This window comes from Colius striatus, chromosome 1, assembly GCF_028858725.1.
Source record: "Colius striatus isolate bColStr4 chromosome 1, bColStr4.1.hap1, whole genome shotgun sequence".
NCBI classification, from domain to species: Eukaryota; Metazoa; Chordata; class Aves; order Coliiformes; family Coliidae; genus Colius; species Colius striatus.
The window spans coordinates 59,828,179-59,852,417 of NC_084759.1; the positions used below are offsets into that span (position 1 = coordinate 59,828,179).

The following is a 24,239-nucleotide window of genomic DNA, read 5'->3' on the forward strand; positions in this document are numbered from 1 at the left end:
GAGATTCTGTCAGGGGGGATGAGTTTGTTACTCAGGTCCCTCACTGTTTCTCGGCCCTCTGTAGGAGGAGGTTGCCAGAATCACTTTGACATTTCCCAGGTAAATAGCTTTATGGGTTTGCTTCTTTTTATGGGATCATTAACACTTCAGATTTCTAGCAGGATACAAATACTAAGATATTTTTAGATTAATTACCCATACACTTCTGTCTTCTGTTGGATAAAAATGCCTCTGTAGCCACAGAGCTGAGAAAACGCAGCCTGCTTTCACATCACTCCTGAAGTCTTTTCCCCTGTCTAAAGACTTGCTGTAACTTATTTTATTCCTTTGAGAGAAAATGATTTTAACTTGCAAACAAACTGGAGTACTGACAAGGCTGCGGTCTCACAGACTTATTTGGTGTGTATTTTAAACTTCCAGATACGACAACAGACAATTTGCAAGATTTGGAGGGGGTTTTTTTGCTTGTTGTTTCTTTAACTGGAAGTTTTGCCCTCCTCTGATCAGATACCCCTCATTAACATTGCCTCCCCTTTGTTTTCCTATCTTCAGGTATTGTGCAGGCTTTTATGAGATAGTAGTACATATGTAAGGGTTTCTTATTGAGTAATTGTAAGGTTTCTCAGAATGGAAAGAGCCCTTGAGAAATGAATTAGAAGCAACAAACAAAATTGTATATGCAAAAAAAGAGAAGAGGAAGTATGACCTATAAAGGAGGTAAAACCCAGCTGTTATGCAAATAGTTTAAGAAAAAAAAAGTTATAAACTGCAATTGTATCATTATTACGTAAATATTAGGAATATGGAGGAGGGAACATACTAGAAGCATCAACATGGAGGTACTAATGGGATTCTCAGGAACCTATTCTAACAAGGGATGTTGGCATGATTGACTAAGCTTGAGATTTCCTACTGTTACATAGTAAATTAATAATGACAAGATAGAAGCGAGAGGGATGAAGCTTATGATGTTTCCAGGTGGGTTCTCTCACCCTTTTTATCCTTTTCAGACTTACTTAGTTTCTCTTTTGTTGTACTCATATAGGACTTTTTCAGCATTGCTTTTACATTTTATTGTAGTGAAAGAGTTATTTTTAACTCACAGTAGTTTGTCATGGTACCAGACAATTTGAGGAAAGGAAATTTTTTAACTCCTATCACTGTCAAATTCCTTGTATTACAAAATAATGGCTTTTATTTAAAACTCACCCGAATTTTGTTTTTAGAAAATGATAGTGACTTCTGTTTTCAGTTTCAGCATCCCAGGTTCATGCTGTCATGCTGTCGCATTTCTTCGAATTTGTGGGGTTGGAGATGTCTTTTATACTCTATAAACATATGGAAAGGCACTACCTTGATTGACCTTCATGTGATGTTTGAGTCAGATGAATGTGAAGTTCCCAGTGGTATGGAGGTGAATTATGCTGCTGAGCTCATGTAGCCTTGGCTTATGTGTGCATTTAATGAAATTTCCTTTGGAGTGTAACGTGTAATCGAAGTGATGCTGCGTGTTACCAGCTGAACTTCCAGTGACTCTGTCCCAGGCTTTCCACTTCCAACAGAATGAGGTGTCCAGTGCTGCAGGTCACTTTACCTCTCAGTTTTGGCAGGGCTGTTTGCTAAGCTACTGCACAGAAATCAGTGAATTTAGCTGCTTTTCCGTGGAAGGTCTCCACTTTCAGAGTAGAGATTGAACTGAAGCCAGAGCGAATGTGGCTAAAGAGTCCACATGGCTGTGTTGCCAAAAGCTCTTTTCTCTTAAGTTTGGTCAAGGTTTTCCTCTTTGTGAAGTTGCTTTTCTGGCATGGGAAGAGACTGCAGCTGTGTCTACAGGTAAACAAAGCTTGTTAACATCGGACCCTGGAATTGGTAATTATTGACTCTGGAGTACTGATATTTTTTCCACTGAGGTCTTTGGGCAATTCTGATGTATTTTCTTGTTAGAAAGCCGATACTTAGGAGCGAACCAAAGTCAAAACCATGGGGTCGCTAGCAGTCATCCCACAAACGGCACGGGCCACCCGCGAGGCGGGCGTTTCACGCCGTGCACCAACCTTTCTTCCCGCGCCCCAGAGCAGGGACGCTGTCCCGAATGGACAGCCCCTCAGCCCCGGGAACACCTCACCTCCTCCTGCAGCCCGAACCGTTAATGGCACGGGTGGGTGTTCAGAAAGTACTGAGCGGCGAGGCTTGGGGGCGCTCCCAGCCGGGCTCCCCACCTTCCTTTCCTCCCTCCGCAGGCCGGGCCTGCGGCTGTAGCCGGGGCGGGGCGGGGCGGGGGAGGGGCGGGGGAGGGCCGGCGCCGGCCGCGCCTCCTCCCCTCCCCTCGCCTCCCCTCCCCTCGCCGCCTGCCCTCCCGGCGGCAAGGCAGAGCCGCCCGGGGCTGCGCCTGGTCGTGGCACCACTGCCCGCGTTCCTGCCCGCCGCCCCCTGTCCTCGCACGCCATTTCCTGTGCTCCGTGTTTACTTCCCGGTTCAACCCCTTGACTGGGAGCGATCGGCGCTGCCGCCGCCGCCTGCGAAGGGAGCGGGAGGTGAGGGGAGCGGCGGGGCGGGGAACGGGAGTCGTCGTGCCGTGCCGTGCTGGTCCCCGCGCTGAGCCTTCGGCTTTTTCTCTTGCAGGTGTACCCGGAGCCGCGGACGGAGGGCGAGTGCCTGAGCAACATCCGCGAGTTCCTGCGGGGCTGCGGTGCCTCTCTCCGCCTGGAGGTGAGTCGGGGCGGGGGTGGGCAGCGTCGTGCGAGGGGTGCCCGCTGGCAGAGAGGCTTCTCCGCTTCCCTCTGCCCGCCTGGCACCGCGGGCGGCGGCTCTGCCCTCCCTTTGTGCTCGGGGACGCGGGGGTGGCCGGTGGCGGGCGGCTGACAAGATGGTGGCGGCCGCCCCTCCCCTGGCTGCGAGCCCGGGGGACGGTGGGGGAAGCCGCCGCTACCCTTACTGGGGCTGCCTCCGTGGCATCTCTCCTGCCCCGTGGATCTCGGTGGCAGCTGCGCCCCAGCCAGACCTCCTTCCTTCTGTCTCTCCCTCTCTCGGCTTGCTGGCAGCGTGAGTGTAAAATATGCTGTACGGTGTGGAAGGGGCACGTGAGGGCCTTGCTCCTCCGTACCGAGCGCTGAGGTGGTTCGCGGGCCGTTCCTCGGTCACGGTGGAGCGGGGAGATGCTGCCGGCGCTCCGAGTGCGGGGGGAGGATGGGGTGGGGTGAGGTGAGGTGTCGGTTCGCTTCCATTGCGGGATAAAACATTCCATTTCCTGTTCAAATGGATTCTTGGTAATAAATGTGCAATTCATATTCACATTTATTCGTGAAACTGTTTCTTAAGCGCCAGAGTTGGGCCATGGAAATTAAGTTGGTAACAGGCAAATGAAATGCTAATTAAGGAAAATGGTAGGTGCTGTTTCTTCCTTTTGAATTTGCATTACATAAAAGCTCAGCAAACTGCCATCTTTTCCAAACTTGTGTTCACAGCGTTTCCAATTAGGTAGTCATATGTTACCAGTATATTTAGCTATAGCAAGTACACGCTGCCATCGAGTTTACTTGATGCGTGTGCGTGGGAAGGAACCAATGCGATTAAAAACAGGTTCCAACTTCTCTGCGTTGGAAAGTGAGGGGCATTGTGATTTGGAGTTCTTAGAGGTGGGGTTATCTTTGAGTGGAAAAATGATTTCTCGTGCTTCCGAACTTTAATTAGTGAAGTGTTGGCTCAATTAGTTCTCAGGTTCTTATGGTAGCTGTGGTCCTGCCTGCAATTTTGCCAGACAGTAACAGAATATCATTAAAAAGATTCTTATGGCTATCCTGAGGCCTCTAAAACAGTGAAGTATTGTTAGTAAAATTAATGATACTTACAGGACTTGCATGTAATCTTAGGTTTCGTCATGGGGAAAGACAGAAATTAAGACAGCTTTAAGTGCTGCTCCTTATGAGATAACACCTTTAATTCTCACCTGTCCCCCCACCTCCCAACTATAGAGTCTTACAGGGTTTCTTAGGAGAGAAAAACCAAATTAAAATATTTTGAAACCAGGATCTATGGTGAACTTTGTATTGTCTCAGGCATTCCACTTTGCCGTGAAGGAGTTCTTTCCATTCTTGTCTTTTCTAGGGCTGCATTTAGTTTTTCATATTTTGAACACTCGTGTGTGAGAGCTGATTGAAAAATCAGATAGTAGATGGGCATGAGATAGAGACAATTTGGGAAGGAGACAATTCAAAGCTCAATTCAGAAATAAATTGAGTATTGCAAATGTTAAAGCAAAATGTTAAAACAAAAACCCGATTGATATCTCCCTGCTGCCCCTTTACTTACTTTCTACAGCAAGTCTGTCAGTAAGCTTGTATTTTTTTCTATTCTGACGGGCTGGGAATAACCAGTGTTTGTCTCTCTTGTAATTGCAGAAAGCTTTTGTCAGCTCTTTTCCTCAGAGGGACAAGAAAAGGAATAAAAATGATTAAAAGGAAAGATAATTTTGGTCTTGCTCTCACAGCCTGAATGTTTTTGAGCGTAGTCAAATTGTTAAGCTGGCCTCAGGGGCTTCTCGGCAAGATGGCCGGAAACTGCTTTCTTACGTGAAGGTAACTGGCTGCAGTGGCTTCCAGCTCAGCATGTTGGAACAGGAGTTACTCCCAAGCTGCCAGAGGAGTTCAGAGGCTGGCAGGAAGGGGCGCAAATGCTTGGGCTTATGGAGTCTCTGCGTGTGTATTTAAGGCTTGTACGTTGGCCGTTCCCTGTTGTTTTCTCATTAATTTTTCCAGTGCCCTAGCTGTGTCCACAGATGAGAGAAATGGCAACCTGGATTCAACCAGCAAGTAGCTGGCAGGAGCCTCTTGGCTGTCTGCTAATCTTGGGCTCTTTGTCTTGTCTCCTTTAGCAAGGTGTGAGTCAGCCCTCATGGATCTCTGCCTTCCTCACTGTGGGAGCTGGGGAGATGCCACAGCTCCTCTGTGCAGCGTCTGTGCAGTGCTTGCTTAGTTGCGATTTGGTTTAGAAATCGCTTTGAGCACAGAGTGTGAACAGCGTCTCTCAAAAGTGGTGAAGGGGATATTTTCAGAGAGGGCAGATTAGCTAATGAAGAGTTAATGGTGAGTATAAATATTTGACAAAGTAGTCAATGTATATGAGATACTTTAAATAGTAGAAACATTTAGATAATACAGGTATTGGAAAGGAAGATCTAGAGTGATGTGGGGAGATGAGACCTTGTTCTGTGGGCTAATGCTCTTTTCCACAAGAGTATTCTGCAATGTGGAGTTTTGCATGGCTCTGTGATGGCACTTGAGCCTCACATTATATCTGAGTTACATGTGGTTGGATCAGCTGATTACTCTGTCAATAGTTTTGTGAGCGTGGTAAAAACATGGGACTGTTTTGGTTAGCCTTGGTTTGGCATTGCACAAGCGCTTACTGCTCCCAGATCTGAGCTGATCTTGGAAGTAATTTTACAAAACTGTAAGAGCTCCTTGCGTTGCTCTGGAGCTCTGTACAGCTCCAGCTTTGGAGACTTAGTTATGGCATGTCTGAGAACTTGATAAGCTACTGTGGTTAATGCGATCGTACAGCAGTAGATGACTTCTTTGGGATGCTTTCCTCTGTAGCATCCTTTTATTAGAGAGTGAGATGACTATTGTCTTCCTACTCTAAAAATAAGGGGCAGGGGTGAGAAACTTTGTTCGTTTGGAAATATTATGGTGTATGAAAATTGTTCCTACAGTCTTCCTCTTACTGTCCAGTAAGTTTGAGCTGTTAGAAAGGTAATAGGGTAGTCAGAAAGGATATTTCAAATTCTGATGAGAAGGATTGCTATTCCTCAAAGGAAACCGGTGGTTCTCTTCCCACATTCCTTAGTATATTTTAAGTTTAAATGTTCCAGAGCAAAAAGAGTACTTGCAAAGGATTGCAGCAAGCTCCAGATTGACATGAAATCTGTGCTGGCAAAGCCAAGCAAGTTTCAAGAAATAATCCAGCAAGTGTTCTGCAAGTATTGGTTTAAAAAATTAATATAATTTTTTTTATATGCAGATACAAATAGCTGAGACCTGTTTAAGAAAAAGTGTTCCTAAGACCTCAAGTGGCCATTGAGTTTGCAACTCTACATTGTTTTTCCCTTCTGGAAACTGTTAATATTTGCTTAGAATAATTGTAGTGGCATGTAGTTTATTCTACTTGGAAGCTTCCTTGCCTACGATGAATGTCTGTAGACAGAAGAGACTGTAGAGTGGCTGCTTACATTGTCAATTCACAACTTAATGTGCACTTTTTCCTTAGGCAGAGAATATTTGCTATATACTGCTCTTGACATTATTGCTTTAAAGGCAGTTTTTCTCCTTAGTTTTGTCTTTGTGTGGTGAGATGTTTAGCTGTACTCCTGAGAAGAATAATGTGCTTTTCAAAGCAGAAATCTAGACAGTTGTTGTACATGATGGACTCTATTTTAGAAGAATATGGGTGGATATTATGGTTGAGATGGAACTCACTGTGGTATCTTCCACAAAAGTCTAGCAAAAGAGACAAAAAAGGTGATGGTCACAGAGCATTTATTCCTATTTGAGTATTATTGTTATCTTGTATCAGTGTCATGTTACTGCAGTTTTATTCTCTTTCAAAGGAGTTTCAGCTTCCTGAATATAATGCAGTCTTCCCTGATTCTTTGACCAGAGCTGCTTGACAGCTTGCAGGGCCAAATAGATGTCCTCGAGAAGTCACAGCAAAAAAGTTTGTTTGGGGAGCAGTGAAGTGTAGAATAATAAGCAAAACCAGGTTAATAGAAAACCATGTTAGTGTCTGTTGTTTAAAGGGCAGAATGCTTGATCTATCCTGTGAACAATATTAAGCTTTACGTGATCAAATTCCTAGAGTGGTGCCTTGCAGCATTTTTCTGCTGGCTTTCACCAAGTAAAAGATGAATGCCTGCTTATCTGCAAGTATCTAATGTTACCAGGTTTCTTGAGCTCAAAAATAATTATTTCTGAATTTTATACCAGTGGGAAAGATGGTAGCTGGCTCATGGAAGAAGGTAGACAAGCCATGGATCTGACAACCTTTTCTGTAGCTGCTGAGAGACTTGCTTGCCCCTGGGATTCAGGATGGTCATTTTATTACCCAGACAGTAAAGCCAAAACCAGGGTTCTGTTTCTGCAGTAAGCTAACCGGTGAAGAAATCAAGCAAACCTGGCAGTTTTCTGCAATCTTAAGAAGATCCTCTGTTTGTTTGTTATTAAATCTCTTCTACAACAAGGATTTGCCCTTAAGGTGTAGAACACTGCATGCAAATTTGAGAAATATAATTCATAGCTCTCAAGATTTAATCAAGATACACAAGTGTCTATAAATGTCTATAATACAGCTCTAGCCTTGGGGAAAAGTTTGTAAGGGATGTCAGTGTCATTCTTTTAGACAGTTAATCTTTTGGAAGTTTGCATGTCTGTTGTCTTCCCTTGCACCCACTCCAACCATAGCAGTTCATCTATTGGCTGATGCTCTGTTTTTCTGAGCCTTGCTTACCTCTGTAGATCATTATGGCTACAGTCCTACTGCCATTGTGGCCTTGGAAAGTTATCTTGCAAGTTGGCTTTCAAAAATCTATTTGTATAAGGAAAGTGTAGAGCTGTTAGCATGAATGGACTTAGCTGACGTCTGTTAGTGAATTAAGAATGACTAAGATTGTAGTATTGAAGAGCTTTAGGCCGGTCTTATGAGGATATAGAAATTCAATCACCCACCTACTCCTTTGACTCTTTTTTCAGAGTATTGTCTTTGTCAAGAACAATATTTTCTTTAGATTTACTCTTGGTTTTATTCCAACAAAATGTCTTTCTAACCCAAAAGGTGTCCTGCCAGATGCCATGGCTGAATGCCTTTGTGATTCTCTGTCGTAAATGTTTATCATAATATTGATGTTTTGACAGCCTACACATTGGAAAATTTTGTTTGGAGGCTGAGTTCTTGCTAGTAAACTTTTCAAAGGGGAAAAATTATACTGAGAAGTTACATCTGTCATTAAAGGTATGTCTACTGTACTCTCTTTGCACCACTTCCTCCACCCCTCTCCCTCCCCCCGATTTCTGATCACTCACAGAACTACTCTGAACAGATCTATACCAGATAATATTTACAGCAAAGTGCAGTGTGTCACTGCATCTCACCTTATAAATACTGACCTTCAAGACCTGTCCCAATTATTGTCCTCTTTGTCATGTGCTAACATGACAATTCTGAAAATCAGTGTTTCAGGCAGTTCTCAAGTCTCTTCTTTTTGGTCTGTTTTTTGCCTATCACATGTAGTAAGAGTAGTATAGACTGACTTACATGATTGAAAGGCCATGTTAGTGCATCTTGGAACCTTTCTAGGACGGGGAGACCTTACTTGACTATGCTACTTACTCTAGAATAACTTCTTTTTATGCTATGAATAATTGTTATGATGCACTAAGTAGTATAGTAGTTCAGGACTGTGATCATGTTTTATGGCTTTACCAATTCTTTGCATTGCCATTGAGGAGGAGCCTTTGAATACTACTTTTAGGGTGTCTTACAAATAGAGTGGTGGAAAAATAGTGAGTTATGGGCTGTTTCTTTGGTTTTTTAAAAGATCAAACTAATTCTTCGTCTCATACTGTTCATGCATGGTGTTACAGTAGCTGAGGAGGTGACAGAGAGGTGAGAACAAACAATGTTGGGCAGGGAGGAATAGTAGTATCAGAAGCTGTTACAGTTCTATCCAGTAAAACAATGAAAACCACAAATGTACATGGTAGCATGTCAGATCCTCGTACTGTTCCCTGCTCACTTGAACCTTCCTCCTTTTCCCGTGAGAATTTATTTCTTGTGGTTCTGCCAAGCTTACTGTATCACCAGCGGTATGGTATTGTGCTATCTCTTCTTGGCTAAAGTGTGACTCCAGTGGCTTTCATTAAGTAGGAAGAATGCTTCTACTCACTGAGGTATATGTGTTCAGAAACACCTCATAAAAGTAGCAAATAACAAAAGCAGGTTAAAAGCATGTGCCTTTATAGGAAGTATTGTAACAAATGTTGGAAAATGTGCTAGGATTTTTTTTTTTAATATTTAAGAGCTATATTTGATATTTTCCAAGTAAAAGAAAAACCTGAAATTTTGAATTGGACCATAAATACTTCCATTCCTGTCAATTCTTTGGTATCACAGGCTGGCGTGATACTTTGAATGCAAAAATAGTAGCAGATGTGCATGTCCAGACATAGTCTGTCTGGCACGATGGATCTGCCATGGGTGCAGATCTTTTTGTCTTTGCTGCATGGACCTTATACATAAGGATGAGTCTAGCATGTCAAAATGCATCCAGAGTGTTGCAGTCATGTCTTGGAGGTTGGTACATACAGGGGAGGTTGCAGTGACAGACTGTACATTGCCATAGGTATCATTTAGTATAGATCTGTGCAGAGTAGTTTTGCGAATGATTTGCTCTGTGGTTTGGGAGAGGCTTCTGTGTAACTGCTTCATTTGTCACATTCATTTGGATCTTAAAAATAAAATGAACCTTCATCTGGCAATTAAAATGTATAGTGCTATTAATCTAGAATGCACAGAAGATTTCAGCATTGCAATCTTATGCTCAAATATATCAAACTGCCTTCATAAAAGAGTTTCAGTGCCTCTTTGATAGAAGAGAAGCTAATCACGTGAGGGAAGGTGTGGAAATCAGGAAAATGGAGAGAAAAGCGGGGAGAAAGGAGGAGAGTTTTAGGCAGAGCTTCCAAGTCTCTGGAAGGGGGACGAAAGGGAGAAAAGGCTGTGTTGACTTACTCTGTTCTCCTGACTTGTCAGAGCAGTTCTTGGTCTCTAATTTCTTTAGTCCTTGCCCTCCATCTCTTTGGTGTGAAGTACAAGAAGGAAGAGCTTGTCTGCTGGCTCTGGAAGGGGGGAAAACCGCAGGAGAAGGGACTTCTGGTTAGCCTTGAGCAAGAAGCAAGCTGTGGTGGGTATGCCAGACTTTAAGACAGCCCCTGGAAGGAGAGCAGATGAGCTCCATCTTTACCAACAGCAACAGAAAATTGGTTGGTGAAGAGAGGGGAATGAAGATGGCATTGGGACAGTGTTGAACCTGCTATGAGGTGAGTGCTGAGCAGTGAAGTATGTTGCAGAAAGCAGGTCTGTGTACAGGTCAGGGCCTGTATGCCTTTTTCCTTCACTGAGGATATCTATGGCCTTGTTAGTTGCTGCTATGGTTTTTACAAATGACATGAAGTTGGACTTCAGAAGTCTTGGACTCTCTTCTGCTGCTCTTGAAGAGTTTTGAAGACTTGTAAGAGATTTTTAGCTTGCAATTATAGTAAAAATAGAAATGGAGCTTGTGCTCTGCAACTACACATGTGTTCTCAACACAGTTACCTTGTTATTATGTATCAGCTCAATTTCCCTGTGTGTGACAGAGGGAGAACAAAACGTTTTATACAGAATATGCTATAGGTGGTAGTCTGTGTGAAGAAAACTCGAGTACCGGCACAAGAGGCTCCAGCTCAGCAGATTAGGCTGCAGCTTTTGTTTACTCTGACCTTTGCAGAATCTTTTGGTACCTAGAGTCAATCTAAATCACTTCAGTTGTATGAGAATGATGCAATATCAAATCTAAGTCTTCTACTACTTGCTCTGATTTCTTAAATGCTTCCAGCTTTGCAATCTGTTCCTGATTTCTGCTTGCGTGTAAATGTCTTGGTGTGTGTGGGAAAGGTGATCTGCACTTTCCAGTGAAGAGATTTCACAGGCTTGATTTTGCAAGATTGGGTTGATGAGAGGAGAAAAGTGCCTTGCTCACTTCCTCTAATTGAAAGAAAAAGGCATATTACAATATGGTGAGTTTTCCTTAAGAGGAGTTAATCTTGCCGCATTCAGCTGAATGTCAGGATAGCTTTAGCTCTTGCATGTTTCAGCTTGAACCTTCTATTTTGCTGTAGTGAACTGTGTTTAGATGTTTTATCAGATGCTGGGCTCGTCCTGTTGTCATTATACTGAGAGCTGGAGTCTGCCTATGTGGGAAGCATCATGGTTTTTGGACACTGATAGCTCTTCCCAGGTCTTTATATTTTTTTTGTGAAACACTGAAAAATTCTAGGTAACAGGAAAGTTTCCAGTGCCAAAAAACTCACGCTTTGGTTACTGAAAATAAACTGTCTTCAGCTGCTTGGCCTCAGTCCATCCCCTACCTGACTGATGAAGCTGGCAGGATCTAGCTGGTTGGGTAGCTTGAGGGCAGGTGAGGCTGTGTGGGAGGTTGATGCAATGTTTCAGTAGGTGGCAGCCCTCCTCTGAATCAGCCCAGGTCTGGTAGTGAGCCTGGTGTCCAGGGAGGCAGCAGAGGGGAAGGAAGAGGGAAAAGTGCAAAGTCTTTCAGTGCCATCTTGTGGGCCAAGCACAAACACACCAGGCTGAGCGCTGGTGGTTTGGAAGAGAGAGGGGACCTCCCTTTTATGCTGGGCATGGTGCCTGCCTGGTGTCTGCTCTGCCTTCTTCAGCTTTGGGGCCAGGAGGGAGGGAGTGAGATGTCTTCTGAGTATCCTATACTTCCTGAAGGGCTGGGGTTACAGGATCATATTTAGCAGATGAGATTCCAATTAATCCTTCTTCTCCCTCAACTTCAGCCGAAGGAAAAAAACCCTTCTTTCATTTTTTTTGACTATTGTGTGTTTTGTGCAGCGTAGCGTGTTGCTGTTTCATCATCCAGTTGGCTGTGTTTCTTTGAATGAAGTAGGGTGTTTAGATCAAGTAGCAGTTGCTTTTGAGTCCGATTTAGAAACAAAACTTTAAAAACTGAGCCAAGCCCTGCTACAATACAAATCCTAAAAGCTACTTGCTTCATCAGCCCTGTGAAAGGTCGAGTGCAGTAGTGCAACTGCCTTAGGTGGTGTAACAGTAAAGGGAAAAATAGAAGGGAAGGGGGAAAACAGCAACAAATATGTGCCATTACTAGCTGGTGTACTTCCTGTTTGTGAAGGACACCTTCACAGGTCCTCTTCTGGTAGTGCTGAGTGATCCTTAAATTGTATTTTATTTTTTACAATTTTAATTGCTTGCTCCCTCCTCCCACCCCTGTCTTATTTTCTGCCCCCTACCCCGTCTTATTTTCTTTAAGGAGGAGGGCATTAGAGTGTCTATCAGAGAGAGGCCTAGTGATGGTTAGTGAGAACAGGATGATGACACACGTTAATAGTCTTTTCCAGATATATACTTGTTAAATATCCTGTGAAATTCCTGCCTGATAAGTCTTCTTGCTTCACATGAACCCCTAGGCTGTTTTGTCTGATGGTTTTAGGGGTTTATTAGCTGAATGTGACAGGAAAGGCAGTAGCTCTTGTGCTCTTAGGCTAATCATTTCCCTAACTTTAGTTAAATTATCACTACTGTCTTCTCCTGTCTCTCCAAAAAGCAGTCCTCACTGGTTTGATTCTTTCAGCAGATGAATGGAAGAGAGGTGTGTGAGGGGCCTTTTCTGTTAATGATGTTTGCAGTACTGGAAATTAAATAGTCTGTAGTTTTTAGAGTGATGTGAGAGTGCTGAGATTTGTCTAAATAGGAGAAAGCACTAGCACTCTTTTATTTATTTTGAAATTAACTCCCCCTCTGACAACTTTTAAGAATGGAGACTCTGCGTGTCACAGGATAAAGTCTGAGTTCTGGTTAAAATATCCCTCATCCACCTGCCTGGCAGTGACTGAGTACGGTGGAGTGGGGCATCCAGAGACACTGAGCAGCTTCGTACATAGCTGGGTTCTAGCAACTTCCTCTGAAGCCAGGAAAATTAAGTTGAATTGATGGTGTGATTATTGGTGCTTCACTGTAACATTAACTGGTGATGAATTTCTGTGTAACAAACGAGGTAATTTAAGTGGTTGCTGCTGCTGAAAGAGGAGGTCTGCTTTCATCCTTCCTCCCATGTCCATTTCATCTTGTGCTGGTTCTTATGTGTGCCATCTGGCTGAGTAAATCCACAAAAATCCAACCTCTTCCTTCATAACCATCTCAAAGGAAGAAAAAGAGAAGGGAAAAAACCCTACTCCACCATCAACAACAGAAAATTGTGCTTCTCCCAAGCCCAGTGCTACTGGGATGGGGAACCAGGTTGCTTCAGTGCAGGATCTGAGTGAGTCAGGGATACCTGTTAGGACTGCATTTTTCAACAGAATTTGAAATTCTGCTACAGAGTTAAAACAGAATGAATAATTTTTGAGAATCCCATAGGTGGACATCTGTGTTCATCTGTGTTCAAGCATCTGTCTGTGTATGCGGGGATACGTGTGTTGCTTTGGTTTGGTTTGCTTAGTGGAGGAGCAGGAGAGAGTGTTAGACTCTGGCAGCACACTCCTTTAGATTACTGTGAGCTGCAATGGAAACACCTTTAGCCAAACATCCACCAATTCCATGTCTGACTCTCCTTACAACTCTGGCAGCAAGCATGTATTGTCAAAGTATTAGTTTTACGTTATCTAGATGAGTTTACACTGTGTTTCATGTTTATTTCTAATTAAATATGAACAGAAGCACCCCTTGTATTATTTTGGATGAACTGCCTGACTCACAGTTAACTGTTTATTGCTTTCCTGCTAGTCTCTGATAGGTTAGATTTTTTTTTTTCCCTTCCATTGTAACTGATCCCCTGAACTGGATGAGAGTAGATCAGTTGTGATTGTGGCACAAAGGGACAGAGCAGAGAAGGGAGGGGTCCAGGACCACCTCTTTTGGCAGCCCCAACCTAAAATAAATAGACCTTTACTTCCTTTTTAAGCTGTATCACTGTTTTTCAAATGTTTCGAGTTCATTCAGTCAGTGCAAAGTGAAAACACTGAGAGAATGGCTAGAATTTTACCATTTTGCCCTTCCCTCCCCCTTCCTTGTTCACTTAATTAATGAATAAAAGGGAAGTTTAAGAAAGACAGTTCCTAATTCGAAAATCTATTAGCAGAAGGTATGTAGCAGTGGTCTGTTTTAGATCAGCAGACACAAATGCTTCTTCCTATTTGTCTAACTGGTTTTCTATGCAAAAAACAGTAGAACTTTTTTTTTTCCTTGCGTATTCTGTATGTTTTTTAGTTAGAGTGCCTTCAAAATGTGCTCTTTAATGAATTACCCTGTTTCGTCTAAAAGCAGCCTCAGTGCAGAAATCACATCACAGTTCATCATTTTCTGTCTCTCGATCAAATTCTTTGTTCTCATGTATGTTAAGGCGTTTAAGTGGAGATAGGGTAATCTCCCACTTATTCTTCGTGAGGAATAATACCCAATGTACAGGAAAATGCTTGAACTACAAATATGGAACAGGATGTTTATCTGTACTAATCTAATCGTTATTCAAATAGGCTGTTTAAATCCATTCACCCCTCAGGCTTGTGAGTAGTGTAAAGTAAAATGACAAGAAAATGCATTTTCACACCCTTTGCCTTCGGCTAGTTTTTCACCCTGGTGTTGCATGAACATTTTGCAGAAGATGAAACTGAAATCTGCCGATTTCATGGGTAAATACAGGTATTTTCCATACTTGGTGGTAAAACCGAAAGAGCAGTTCTTCAGTGTTAAGGTACAAAGTTGTTGTAATTAGCTGACTTTGAGATTGTAAACTGATGATAGTTAAATTGCCTGCATCTACGTATTATTTATGACCTAAGTTAATTAATTAGCTTGAAGGGACTCTGCAGTTTCGAAGATGCCTGTCAACTTGTTGATTTCTTTCCTGCCTGTACTTGCTTATTAAGATGGCTTATCTCTAAATTTTGTGTTAATATTATTTATTCAGAGGTGTCTCATTTTCAAATGTCGGTAGATCATTCAGAATTAAATGAATGACCGTAGCTATATTTATAGCTGTTGTCAGCAAATGCATAAGAAAATGCAGATATGCCTTTAGAGCAGACAAAAAAAATCTCAGATCTCAGTGAAGTACTTGAGATAGAAATGAGAGAATATTGTAACTTAAAATGCTGCAGTTTGTTTTTCCGAGCCGACACACTCAAGAACACATAATTTGGGCTTGTTTAGCACAGATGTAAATCAATCAGTTTTCCTGTTAGTTTAGCTGATAGAAGGTGAGTGGTGTACTTAACTTTGTATTGTAAAAGTGTTTCAGGACAAGAACAACCATAGACTACCTACTACGCATCGTGCTTTCTTCAAATCCATTTCTGTTGTGGTGGTGTTGTACTACTAAGGCTTGACCAAAGATAACTGCTATGCCAGAACCAAAGAGCTTTATTGAGGCCCCTCTGTGTGCATCATTGTAATAGGTAGTTGCTCAGTTTTCTGTACAAACCCTGCCTAGTTTCAACTGGAGGGCTGTTTAGGGCTCTTCCTTTTTTTATTGGATGATCTCGGGCTTTTCTTGGGTAAAATTTAAGCCATAAATTTGGAGGCATAATTACTGACCTCTGCATGGATATTCTATGATGTTCTCCACAGTAGTGTCAGGTATTTGCAGGCGTGCTTGATTTGGCTTGAAGACTACTTATGAAGTGATTTTATCCATACTTCATGTTGCCTGAGCTGTAGGCTAAAGCATCCATAGTTTAACATGGCTCCCTTGGACCTCAGTTGGAGTTGTGAGTAGTGAACACACCTCAGAGCAGACAGAAGCCAGGCTTGGGTCCTATGGTAGCTTAAACCCATTGCAGCAGTAGCTGCTCATGCTGTTGCTTGCATGTTCCTCCCCCTCCCCTCTTTTATTTCAAGTGGTTAAGCAGGTTAGCAGACTCTGAGGTGAGGTGATGCAAGGAGATGGACTGGTAGAAGTAACTCTGGTAGCTTGCTGCCTTTCTCACTGAATTTGCTTTATGTGATGGTTGGGAGGGAGCTAGGGCTGGCACAAAGTGGGAGACATAGTTACAGTATGGCCCCAAATTCATTTGACATCTTGTTTAACTCAAAGCCTTGATTTCTGAGCAGCTGGGGAGAGAAGCAACAGCTAACTCATTTTTTGTAGCAATGTTATAGCAGATATAAATTTAATTTCTCTTCTGTAGCTGACAACTGGCTTCACCATGAGACATACAGCTCACTGGCTTCTTACTGTGCCTTCTGATTTCTGCAGTAAATGACACAGGCATCTAAAGGAGTAGGTTTTGTGAGCGTGTGGCTCAGTGGCCATACTAGTTTAGTGCTGCTCCAGCCTCCTTGTTCTGCAAATGCAATTCATTTTGGTGCTAAATTGCAGACGGGATCCTGTTTACTTTTAATCCAGAAAAAGGAAACGATTTACTGGAGTTGAAAAAACTATTCTACTGTGAGGGTGACGGAGCAGTGGAACAAACTGCCCAGAGGGACTGTGGAGTCTCTTTCTTGGAGGTCTTCAAGACCCACCCGGACGTGTTCCTGTGTGACCTGATCTAGGTGACCCTGCTTCTGCAGGGGGGTTGGACTAGATGACCTCTGAAGATCCCTTCCAACCCCTACCATTCTGTGTTTCTAAGATGCCCTATATGGGAGATATTTGGGGCCTGGAAAAATATCCTTACAGGCCATTTCTTTTTTAAGGTTTCCTAATTGATCCTTTGACCAGCCTTGTCCTACCTACTGAATGGGTGCAGAGTCGTTGAGACAAATGGTAATAGTTGATTGTTGTACATTGAATATGTAGATCATCTTAGAATTAAAAAAGAGGAGGGGGAATTTGGAGGAAAGCTTCATGTGGCACCACTGCCATCTCTCCTGCTTGTTCTCTGCACCTCAAGTGTCAGTGCTAGTGGTGGTAAGCTGATTTTGTTTCTTTGTGCCCAGCTGGGAAGAGATGAGCACCTTCTCAACTGCTTTTTCTAAATACTTGTTGATAGCAGAGGAATGGTATGACCTGGCTTTTATACCAGGCTAATGCCAACTGTTTGCTTCTCCTCCACCATTCTCCTTTGCTTGTTAGCTTTATTTTCCCACCTGGGTTTTGAGTCTTGATCTTCCTTTCTGCACATTTTCACATGTGACTTCATAGAATCATGGAATGGTAGGGGTTGGAAGGGACTTTTAGAGATCATCTAGTCCAACCCCCTTCAGAAGCAGTATCTACCTTTAGGTAACTCTGGGGATGCTTGAAGGTTGAGTTACACTGAAGTTGTTTTGAAATAATCCCAATTTTATTATTAAGACAACATTTCAATATTTGTACATTTCTTCTTCTGTAGAGTATGTGGGCTTTGTAGTCCTAAAGAGGAAGCCTCAGGTGCCCTTCCTGTGAGTTAATGAAGGACATAAAATTCTCCTCACTACATGAAGCTCTCTCCTTCTGTTTTCCTTCTTTTTTAAAACAGTCTTTCCAAGGGAATTTATGCAAGCAGACACTGCCTGCCTTTTGAGGCAGTGACCTGTGGCTTGTTGGACAGAATGAGAACTTCTTGCTTGAGCTGCTTGCAGAGAACACAACTGCTTACCTGCTGTCCTGCTGTGAAAGCTTTGGACTGAGTACCTTGGCCAATAGTTCAAGCAGCACAGTCTTGTGTTGGAAACCATAATGGCTTTACGTAGGACTGTGTAGGTGAAACTGCTCAGAAAGCATTAAGATGGTGGAGTTTAGGATGGTGAGTTGCCATGAAGCAGAACTTGGATTACTGTAGTATGATCCAGTCATTATGTTATGGCTTTATTTGAAGCTTGTTGTAGTAATTCCTGCAGGCACAAATGTGGTTTGGACCAGCCAGCTTGAATAAAGATGGTAGGGACAAGTTAATGCAGCTGGCATGCTACTTCCAATTATCAGAAACAGGTGCTGCAGGTTAATCAGTTGAGCCCTGGGTGATCACATGGGCAGAAGCAGCATATAAGGAAGTAGATAGCAAAGGAAGGATGGCTTTGAGTCAACTCTGTTGGTTGTACTATGTTGCCTGTGTACGTCTCCGCATGTGCATTAACTAGATACTCTACATCTTTGAATGAATATTGCTTGCACCACTACAACAAATTCTGTTTCAAAAGATGATGCAAAGTTAGAGTTTATGTTGTGAATGTCTGTCTCGAAGGAGCTGCTTCTACAGCTGGTGAAAGGTATTGTGGAAGCTATTGTTGCATGAGGTTTTATTGTCTTGAGTACCCTAAAATTGTCCAGGTACCCTGAAAGTAATTATGTTGTAGGGCACTAAATAAGGGAGAGTATGTACTGTACACGCATTACTTTATTGGGTGTGCAGTATTGAGCAATGTGCCAATCTGTGTACGAAGTAAGGCAGGGTGTTATAGAAGCCTTGAAAAGGCTTATGTCAAATAAATTTGTGTTGACAGATTGATTGTACAAAATAAGCTTATTTAATCTGTTCTTAAAAACAAATGAGAATTGCTTTTTTAATATTTTATTGGCCATAGTGTCTAAAAACCCTGTGTTTGCTTCCAGACCTATCAATGTTACTTCTCGGAGGTTAAAAATTGTGTTTGCTAGGAAGTGTTTGCTAGGAGCTGTGATCTGTTGAAAAACTCTGATGTTGTCCTAACTTATTATTTGTTAGCTTTGTGTTATATTTCTTGCAATGTGTCTGAAATGATTTCGCACCTATAGAAGAACTAAAAATGTTTTTTTATGGAACACAGATCACTTTCTTGATTGTTGTCTTCCATAAAGATAACGTGCTTCTGGCACCAGCTTTTTGTGAGAATGTAAATGGGGTTTTCTATGCAGTTCTGCTTTGTTGAGACCTTGTCTTTGTTCTTCAAATGTTTCTGAGCATCCTGTGGGAAAGATTTGCTTAACTTCTAGAACAGGACATTTTACTCCTTTGCATCTTTTCTTTAAATTTCACTTCCTTCTTGCTTTTGGCACCTGATATCCCATATTTTTCATATGAGAGGGAACAGCAGGACTTTGGAAAGCAGAATTTGCAAACATTTGTTGATTGGGAAAGAGGATGACGCATCTTCCAGGACCTTCCAGGGGATTTGCATTAGGTTTTAGATGCATGATAGACCACGGTACCCTCTTACTCGAGGTCATAGGCTGTATTTTTGGTTGTGGTTAGACACAAAGAGGAGCTTTTGTCATATTTGTAGCTAAGTTAGGTATAAGTAGCTATTATATGACTTTAAGAACCAAGGGAAACAAAATGACATCAACTTGGTCATCGCTTGATGTGATGCCTGCTTTTGACATGTGCAGAGCACCTTGGTGGGTTTTTAATATATATTGAACTCCTCTGAGCCTGCATCTTAATGATCACTGCCCTAGTTACTGCTTTTAATGCATGACTTCATATTTTCCTATTTCTCTTATTCAGATGGGAACTTTACACCGCATTGACATTTTCTGTGTTAATAGAGCAGTTTGTTTTGTAGACTTCATCTCTTGTAGAAGGTATGTTTCCAGTGCAGGATGGCTTTGGTAATAACAGGATATCTGCTCTAATCTCACAGCTAAAAGATTGAGTTCTTAAGACTGGTATCGGCACATCAGTGACCTCAGAAGGAGTTTCACATCTGGCCTTTTTTGAGGAGTATTGTAATGAACATAGCAATCTGAAAAGAATTTGTATGTGCCCTCACTTTGGCTTGTGCTAAATGCCAGAATGTTGTAGCCATTTATACCTTTACAGTGAATGATCATAGAATCATAGAATAGTAGGGTTGGAAGGGAGCTTTAGAGATCATCTAGTTCAACCCCCCTGCAGAAGCAAGTCCACCTAGATCAGATTGCATAGGAATGTGTCCAGGCATGTCTTGAAGACCTCCAGGGAAGGAGATTCCACATCCTCCCTGGGCAGCCTGTGCCAAGGCTCCCTCACCCTCACAGTGAAACAGTTTTTTCTTATGTTTAAAAGGAACTTTTTGTGTTCCAACTTCATCCCATTACCCCTTGTCCTGTTGCTAGATACAATAGGAAAAAGGAATGCTGCAGCTTCCTGAATAATGTCTACAATGAGTTACGTTTCTGACGATGCTGTAGCACTATGTGATTTGGTTGGTGTCCTTTCTTCTAAGAGTGTTATGTAAACATCCAGTTTCAAATGCTTCACTGTAGGGTTTTCAGTTACACTTGAAGCCTCACCCTTAACTCAACATACTTAACTTAGATGTGTCTGTGCAAATTGTGAGCCTCCAGCAGAAGTCCCATTACTATCAACTGTCTCAACTTCACTGTTACTAACTGTGAAGATGGATCAGTATAATAACCATAACTTTCAGATTGAGACTGATCTTTGTGGTATTTAAATAGCAAAGGTGAATTGTGTCTGTGTGGAAACACCTCATGTTAATAAACTTGTTCTGTGGTGCAACTTTAACATACCAGTATGGGAGTATGTGGTACCTCTTTCCTTTTGAAGGTGAGGGAGCCCTGGCACATGCCGCCCAGGAAGGGTGTGGAGTCTCCTCTGGAGGTTTTAAAAATTTGCCTGTTAGTGTTCCTGTGTGACCTGAACGAGGTGAACCTGCTTTAGCAGGGAGGTTGGACTAGATGATCTCTAGAGATCCCTTCCAACTCCTATCAATCAGTGTGATATGATGCTTTCTGTTACATCTTCCTAGGTTCTGACAGTCCATAGCCTTGGAGCTTCTTTGAGTAATCAAGTATGGTATTTGTATCACTGTATATTTAATGGATTTCCTTCTGTGGCTATTTTTCAAATATAGCTTTCCAAAGATATTTTGAGCTTTTTTTTACCTTCACAGCATCTCATGGCATTAAGTTCTAGGGTTGAATTGTGTTTTAAAAAAACCTTTCCTTTGTTTGTTCAGCTGCTGCAGCTGGTGGCAGTGTCTTGGTTCTTGTGTTATGATCTTCTCTGTGCTGCTCATGACTTCATATGTCACTAGTATACCTCACTACATCCCATATTCTCTTTCAAAGATGAACACTTTTAGTTTATTTACTCATTCCTTTGCATTAATTTAGTTGGCTTAAACAGCGTACGTCTCTGCAGCCTTTCCTGTTTTATAGTATTGTAGTAGACCAGAGTTACAAAGATACTGTAGAAATAATAAGACATCTGTTTGTTATCTGTCTTTTCTAATTTTCCTCTATTGTTTTCTCTTGGACTTCATAACTTTTCTGACCCTTGATCTGAAGTTATTCACTGACTCGTCTTTCACTTATCAGTGCAAATATTGAATTTAGAACTCATTTTTATGCAGGAGTAACCCAAGTTTGGGTTTTCATTATTCTGATTGAGGGTAGTTTTTACATTTGTTAGCACTGGATTTCACCTGCTACTTTAGCATTTGGTCATCCACAAGATCATATGGTAGTGATGTGCTATGAGTTCCAGTGACTACTTTGTTGAGAACACAAAATTGTTCTAAGTTCAATGTTCATGCTTTTTGTGAAGTTGTGTTTACATTGTGTTGAGAGCTGGGATCCTAAGTCAAATCCCTATGGGACATTTCTAATATTCCTTTCATAGTGAAAACCAATTGTTGGTATACATCTGTAGTTTCCTACTTCTTGAGCACTTGTGTGTCTTCAAGAGGTATCTACTAGCTCATTACTTTGGTTTAAAGCAAAACCAACACTCGATGAGGTGTCTTTTTCAAAGGATATTCAGTTCAGTTAACTGGACTACCTTATGTTTATGGCTAATTGCTTCAAGAAGCATAGATAAATTTTGTACAGATTACTTCCTTCTACCAAAGCAATGTTAATTCTTCACTATTTCCATATTTATAGAGACCCCACCAATTCTTATCTTTATTATGGCTTTGTGGTGGTTTAGCTCTGGCTGGGTACCTGGTGCCCACCAAGTTGTTCTGTCACTCCCCCTCCTAAACTGGAAAGGGAAGAGAGAAGCATTTGGGAGTTCAGATAAGGACACAATTAGTGTCACGGGCAAAACAGACTCAGCTTGGGGAGAAATGGTTTGATTTGCTTATTTATAATTTATTAATGAACAAGAAATGAGAAATAAACCCAAATCTGAAAATACCTTCCCTCACTCCTCCTCCTTCCCCCTACCACCAGTGGCATGGGGGATGAGCGGTATGTTCAGTTCATTACAAATGGACTTTGTGGCTGCTTCTCAGGAGGAGGCCTCCTCACACTTCCCACTGCTACAGTGTGGGGTCTCTCCCATGGGAGGCAGTCCTGTGTGAACTTCTTCAATGTGAGTCCTTCCCATAGGCTATGGTTCTTCACAAACTTCCAGCATGGGACCTTCCCATCATGCATTACTATGAGTAAGCAGAATTGATGTTGCTTTAACCTGCAAGGGACCATCTTTTATTAATATCTGGAGTGTGGACTTCTTTATAGATATTCCCATAAACCTTGAGTTTGAATTTCTTACAGAAGCTTACACTTCATAAACATCACCATGATGCTGGGTGATGGCTGTGGGAGTGGATAGCAGCTAAGTTTTGCACCTCGGTGGAATTGTTTTTCCTTGGCAAGATGTTTCTCTCCCACGCATTGGCTCAGGCGCTAATCTTGTCCAGTACTGAACTGGTTTAGCTCGTGAAACTTGTGGCAAACTTCCTCCTTGGATTGGATTAATTTTCTGCCGGTTCAGCTGCTACAAATGAATTGCCGTTGGAGATTAATGACCTCAAGTGAAAAGAGTGTGAGGCAGTGTGGGAGAAGGGAGTGTGGGAGATATACCTCCTGAAAGTTTGCCCTAATTTGTGGACTTGCAAATCCTAAACAGGATTGGTTTACTTAGACCTGTGCTTCTTGTCTTGCCCCTGGGTGTCTACCTCACACTTCATAGAGATGACTCAGCTGCTGAGCTGGCGGTTGCTGAATGCCCTCAAATTACAGGCTATTGCAGTAAATTGGCTCCAGTTTCCTGATTTCTTTGTCCAAAGAGATGCCAGGCCCACTGCCTGCTGCTTAGGTAATTTTATCAGCCCCACAAGAGGGAGGAGTGACAAGTCACTAGGGCAGGTGGATGGTAAGACTTGTCTCTGTTTCCTGTGTAAAGTCCTGTACCTTCTCTTTCAGAAGGGATGTGAAAAATGATGGAGGATTGTGGATCACATTACTGCAGGTGCCTGTGAGAGACAGAGAGATGTAGCCCCAGGCTCTTCTAACAGTATTTGTACTGGCTGATATCAAAATGCTAAGCTGTGAATTGAAAGAAATTCGCTTGGGAGGAGCTGTTGCTCAGGGACTGTGCACACAGTTTTGTGCTCTTCAGTGATTTTTTTTTTTTCTTTAAAAAAATATAAGTATTGGAATGAATTATTTGATCTAGTTAGAGTTCTTGGTTTTAAGGTCTTGTTAATTTCTGCTAACCATTTTCTGGTTGATGATTCTAAATTGAACCTTCAATAGGCTTGTATGGAAATTCAGTAAGCCTTTATTCTTAATTTTTGGCACTTTCCACAGTATATTCAGGAAGCAATTGAGATTTCTGATAAATCTGTTCTAACCAGAAGGGTGTAACACTCCTTCTTTCCCCCTTCCCTCTGCCCTGCCCCTTCTTTCTTGCTTGCATTTCTGTTCTCTTTTCCCCTCTCCCACTTTTTTTCCCCATGTCATGCTTAGTCAAATTCTGACCCATGCCAGAAATCTCAAAATATCAATTCTCCGAGAGTCTTTTTCTTCCAGCTACTAATACGTATTTAATGATACAAACATTTTCCTGTTTCTCTTGTTAATATATTTAGAAAGGTGTGTGCACACATAACAAAATGAGACTCTGATAAGTGTGGTGATAAGGAGTAGGTGAAAAGGATATGTTTGAGGTCAGTGAAGCTGTTCTTGCACCTTCTTGCACTGTCTGTAATTTGTTCTCCATTGATGCTGAGTCTGTGCATCATCTGGTCACTTGGCTGAATGCATTTGTTCCAGATGAAATGAGAGCATGTGATAGTTGTTAAGTTGTGGTTAGAGCACATGGTAGTGTAGTAAAATAGCCAACAGACTATTTTAAGAGAGCATATGATAACCTCATGTAGTATAAAGTCTTTTGCAGTAAGAGGACTCCTTCCTCCCAGCTTTTGCTTTCTGACATGCTCAGGGTGTGTCTGTGCCTAGGAACGCTGCTGTTCCAGCACAAGTCTGTCAGCAATCTTAGTATCTGTGGCTCTTTGAATAGTGACTTAAACTGATACTTAGGTACTGATTTCCCTGTTTTGCAAATAGAGGGCTTGATTGCAGGTAACACTACCTATTTTGGTCCCAGAGAAGCTGTTTTTCCTAGTTTTGATGTTTTTGGAGGGGTTTTTTTTTGGTTTTTTTCTCCAGATTTTTGATGATATAATTTAAGATTTTTGCTTCATTATGTAACAAATTTGTCATGTCTCTACTGAGTTCTACAAACAGCAATTTGTAAAACCTTACATAGAGATCATTTGGTTCTGAATATTTGTTTTCAAGATTTGCT

General features: G+C 42.0%; 1 protein-coding gene across 2 annotated transcripts in view; it reads left to right on the forward strand.

The window, feature by feature from the left end:
* ARHGEF7 (Rho guanine nucleotide exchange factor 7) overlaps positions 1–24,239 on the forward strand; it is a 124,349-nt gene that overhangs the window by 12,374 nt on the left and 87,736 nt on the right. Inside the window, exons 1-2 of one of the 2 annotated variants that reach the window (XM_061996825.1) lie at positions 2,429–2,534; positions 2,623–2,709. Coding sequence is in view for 1 of the 2 variants with exons in the window: in XM_061996819.1 (XP_061852803.1) it covers positions 2,623–2,709 (87 nt within the window). In the remaining variant the exon portion in view is untranslated. Of the gene's footprint in view, positions 1–2,428; positions 2,535–2,622; positions 2,710–24,239 lie in introns of those variants that run through there. The other variant, XM_061996819.1, reaches the window with a different exon arrangement.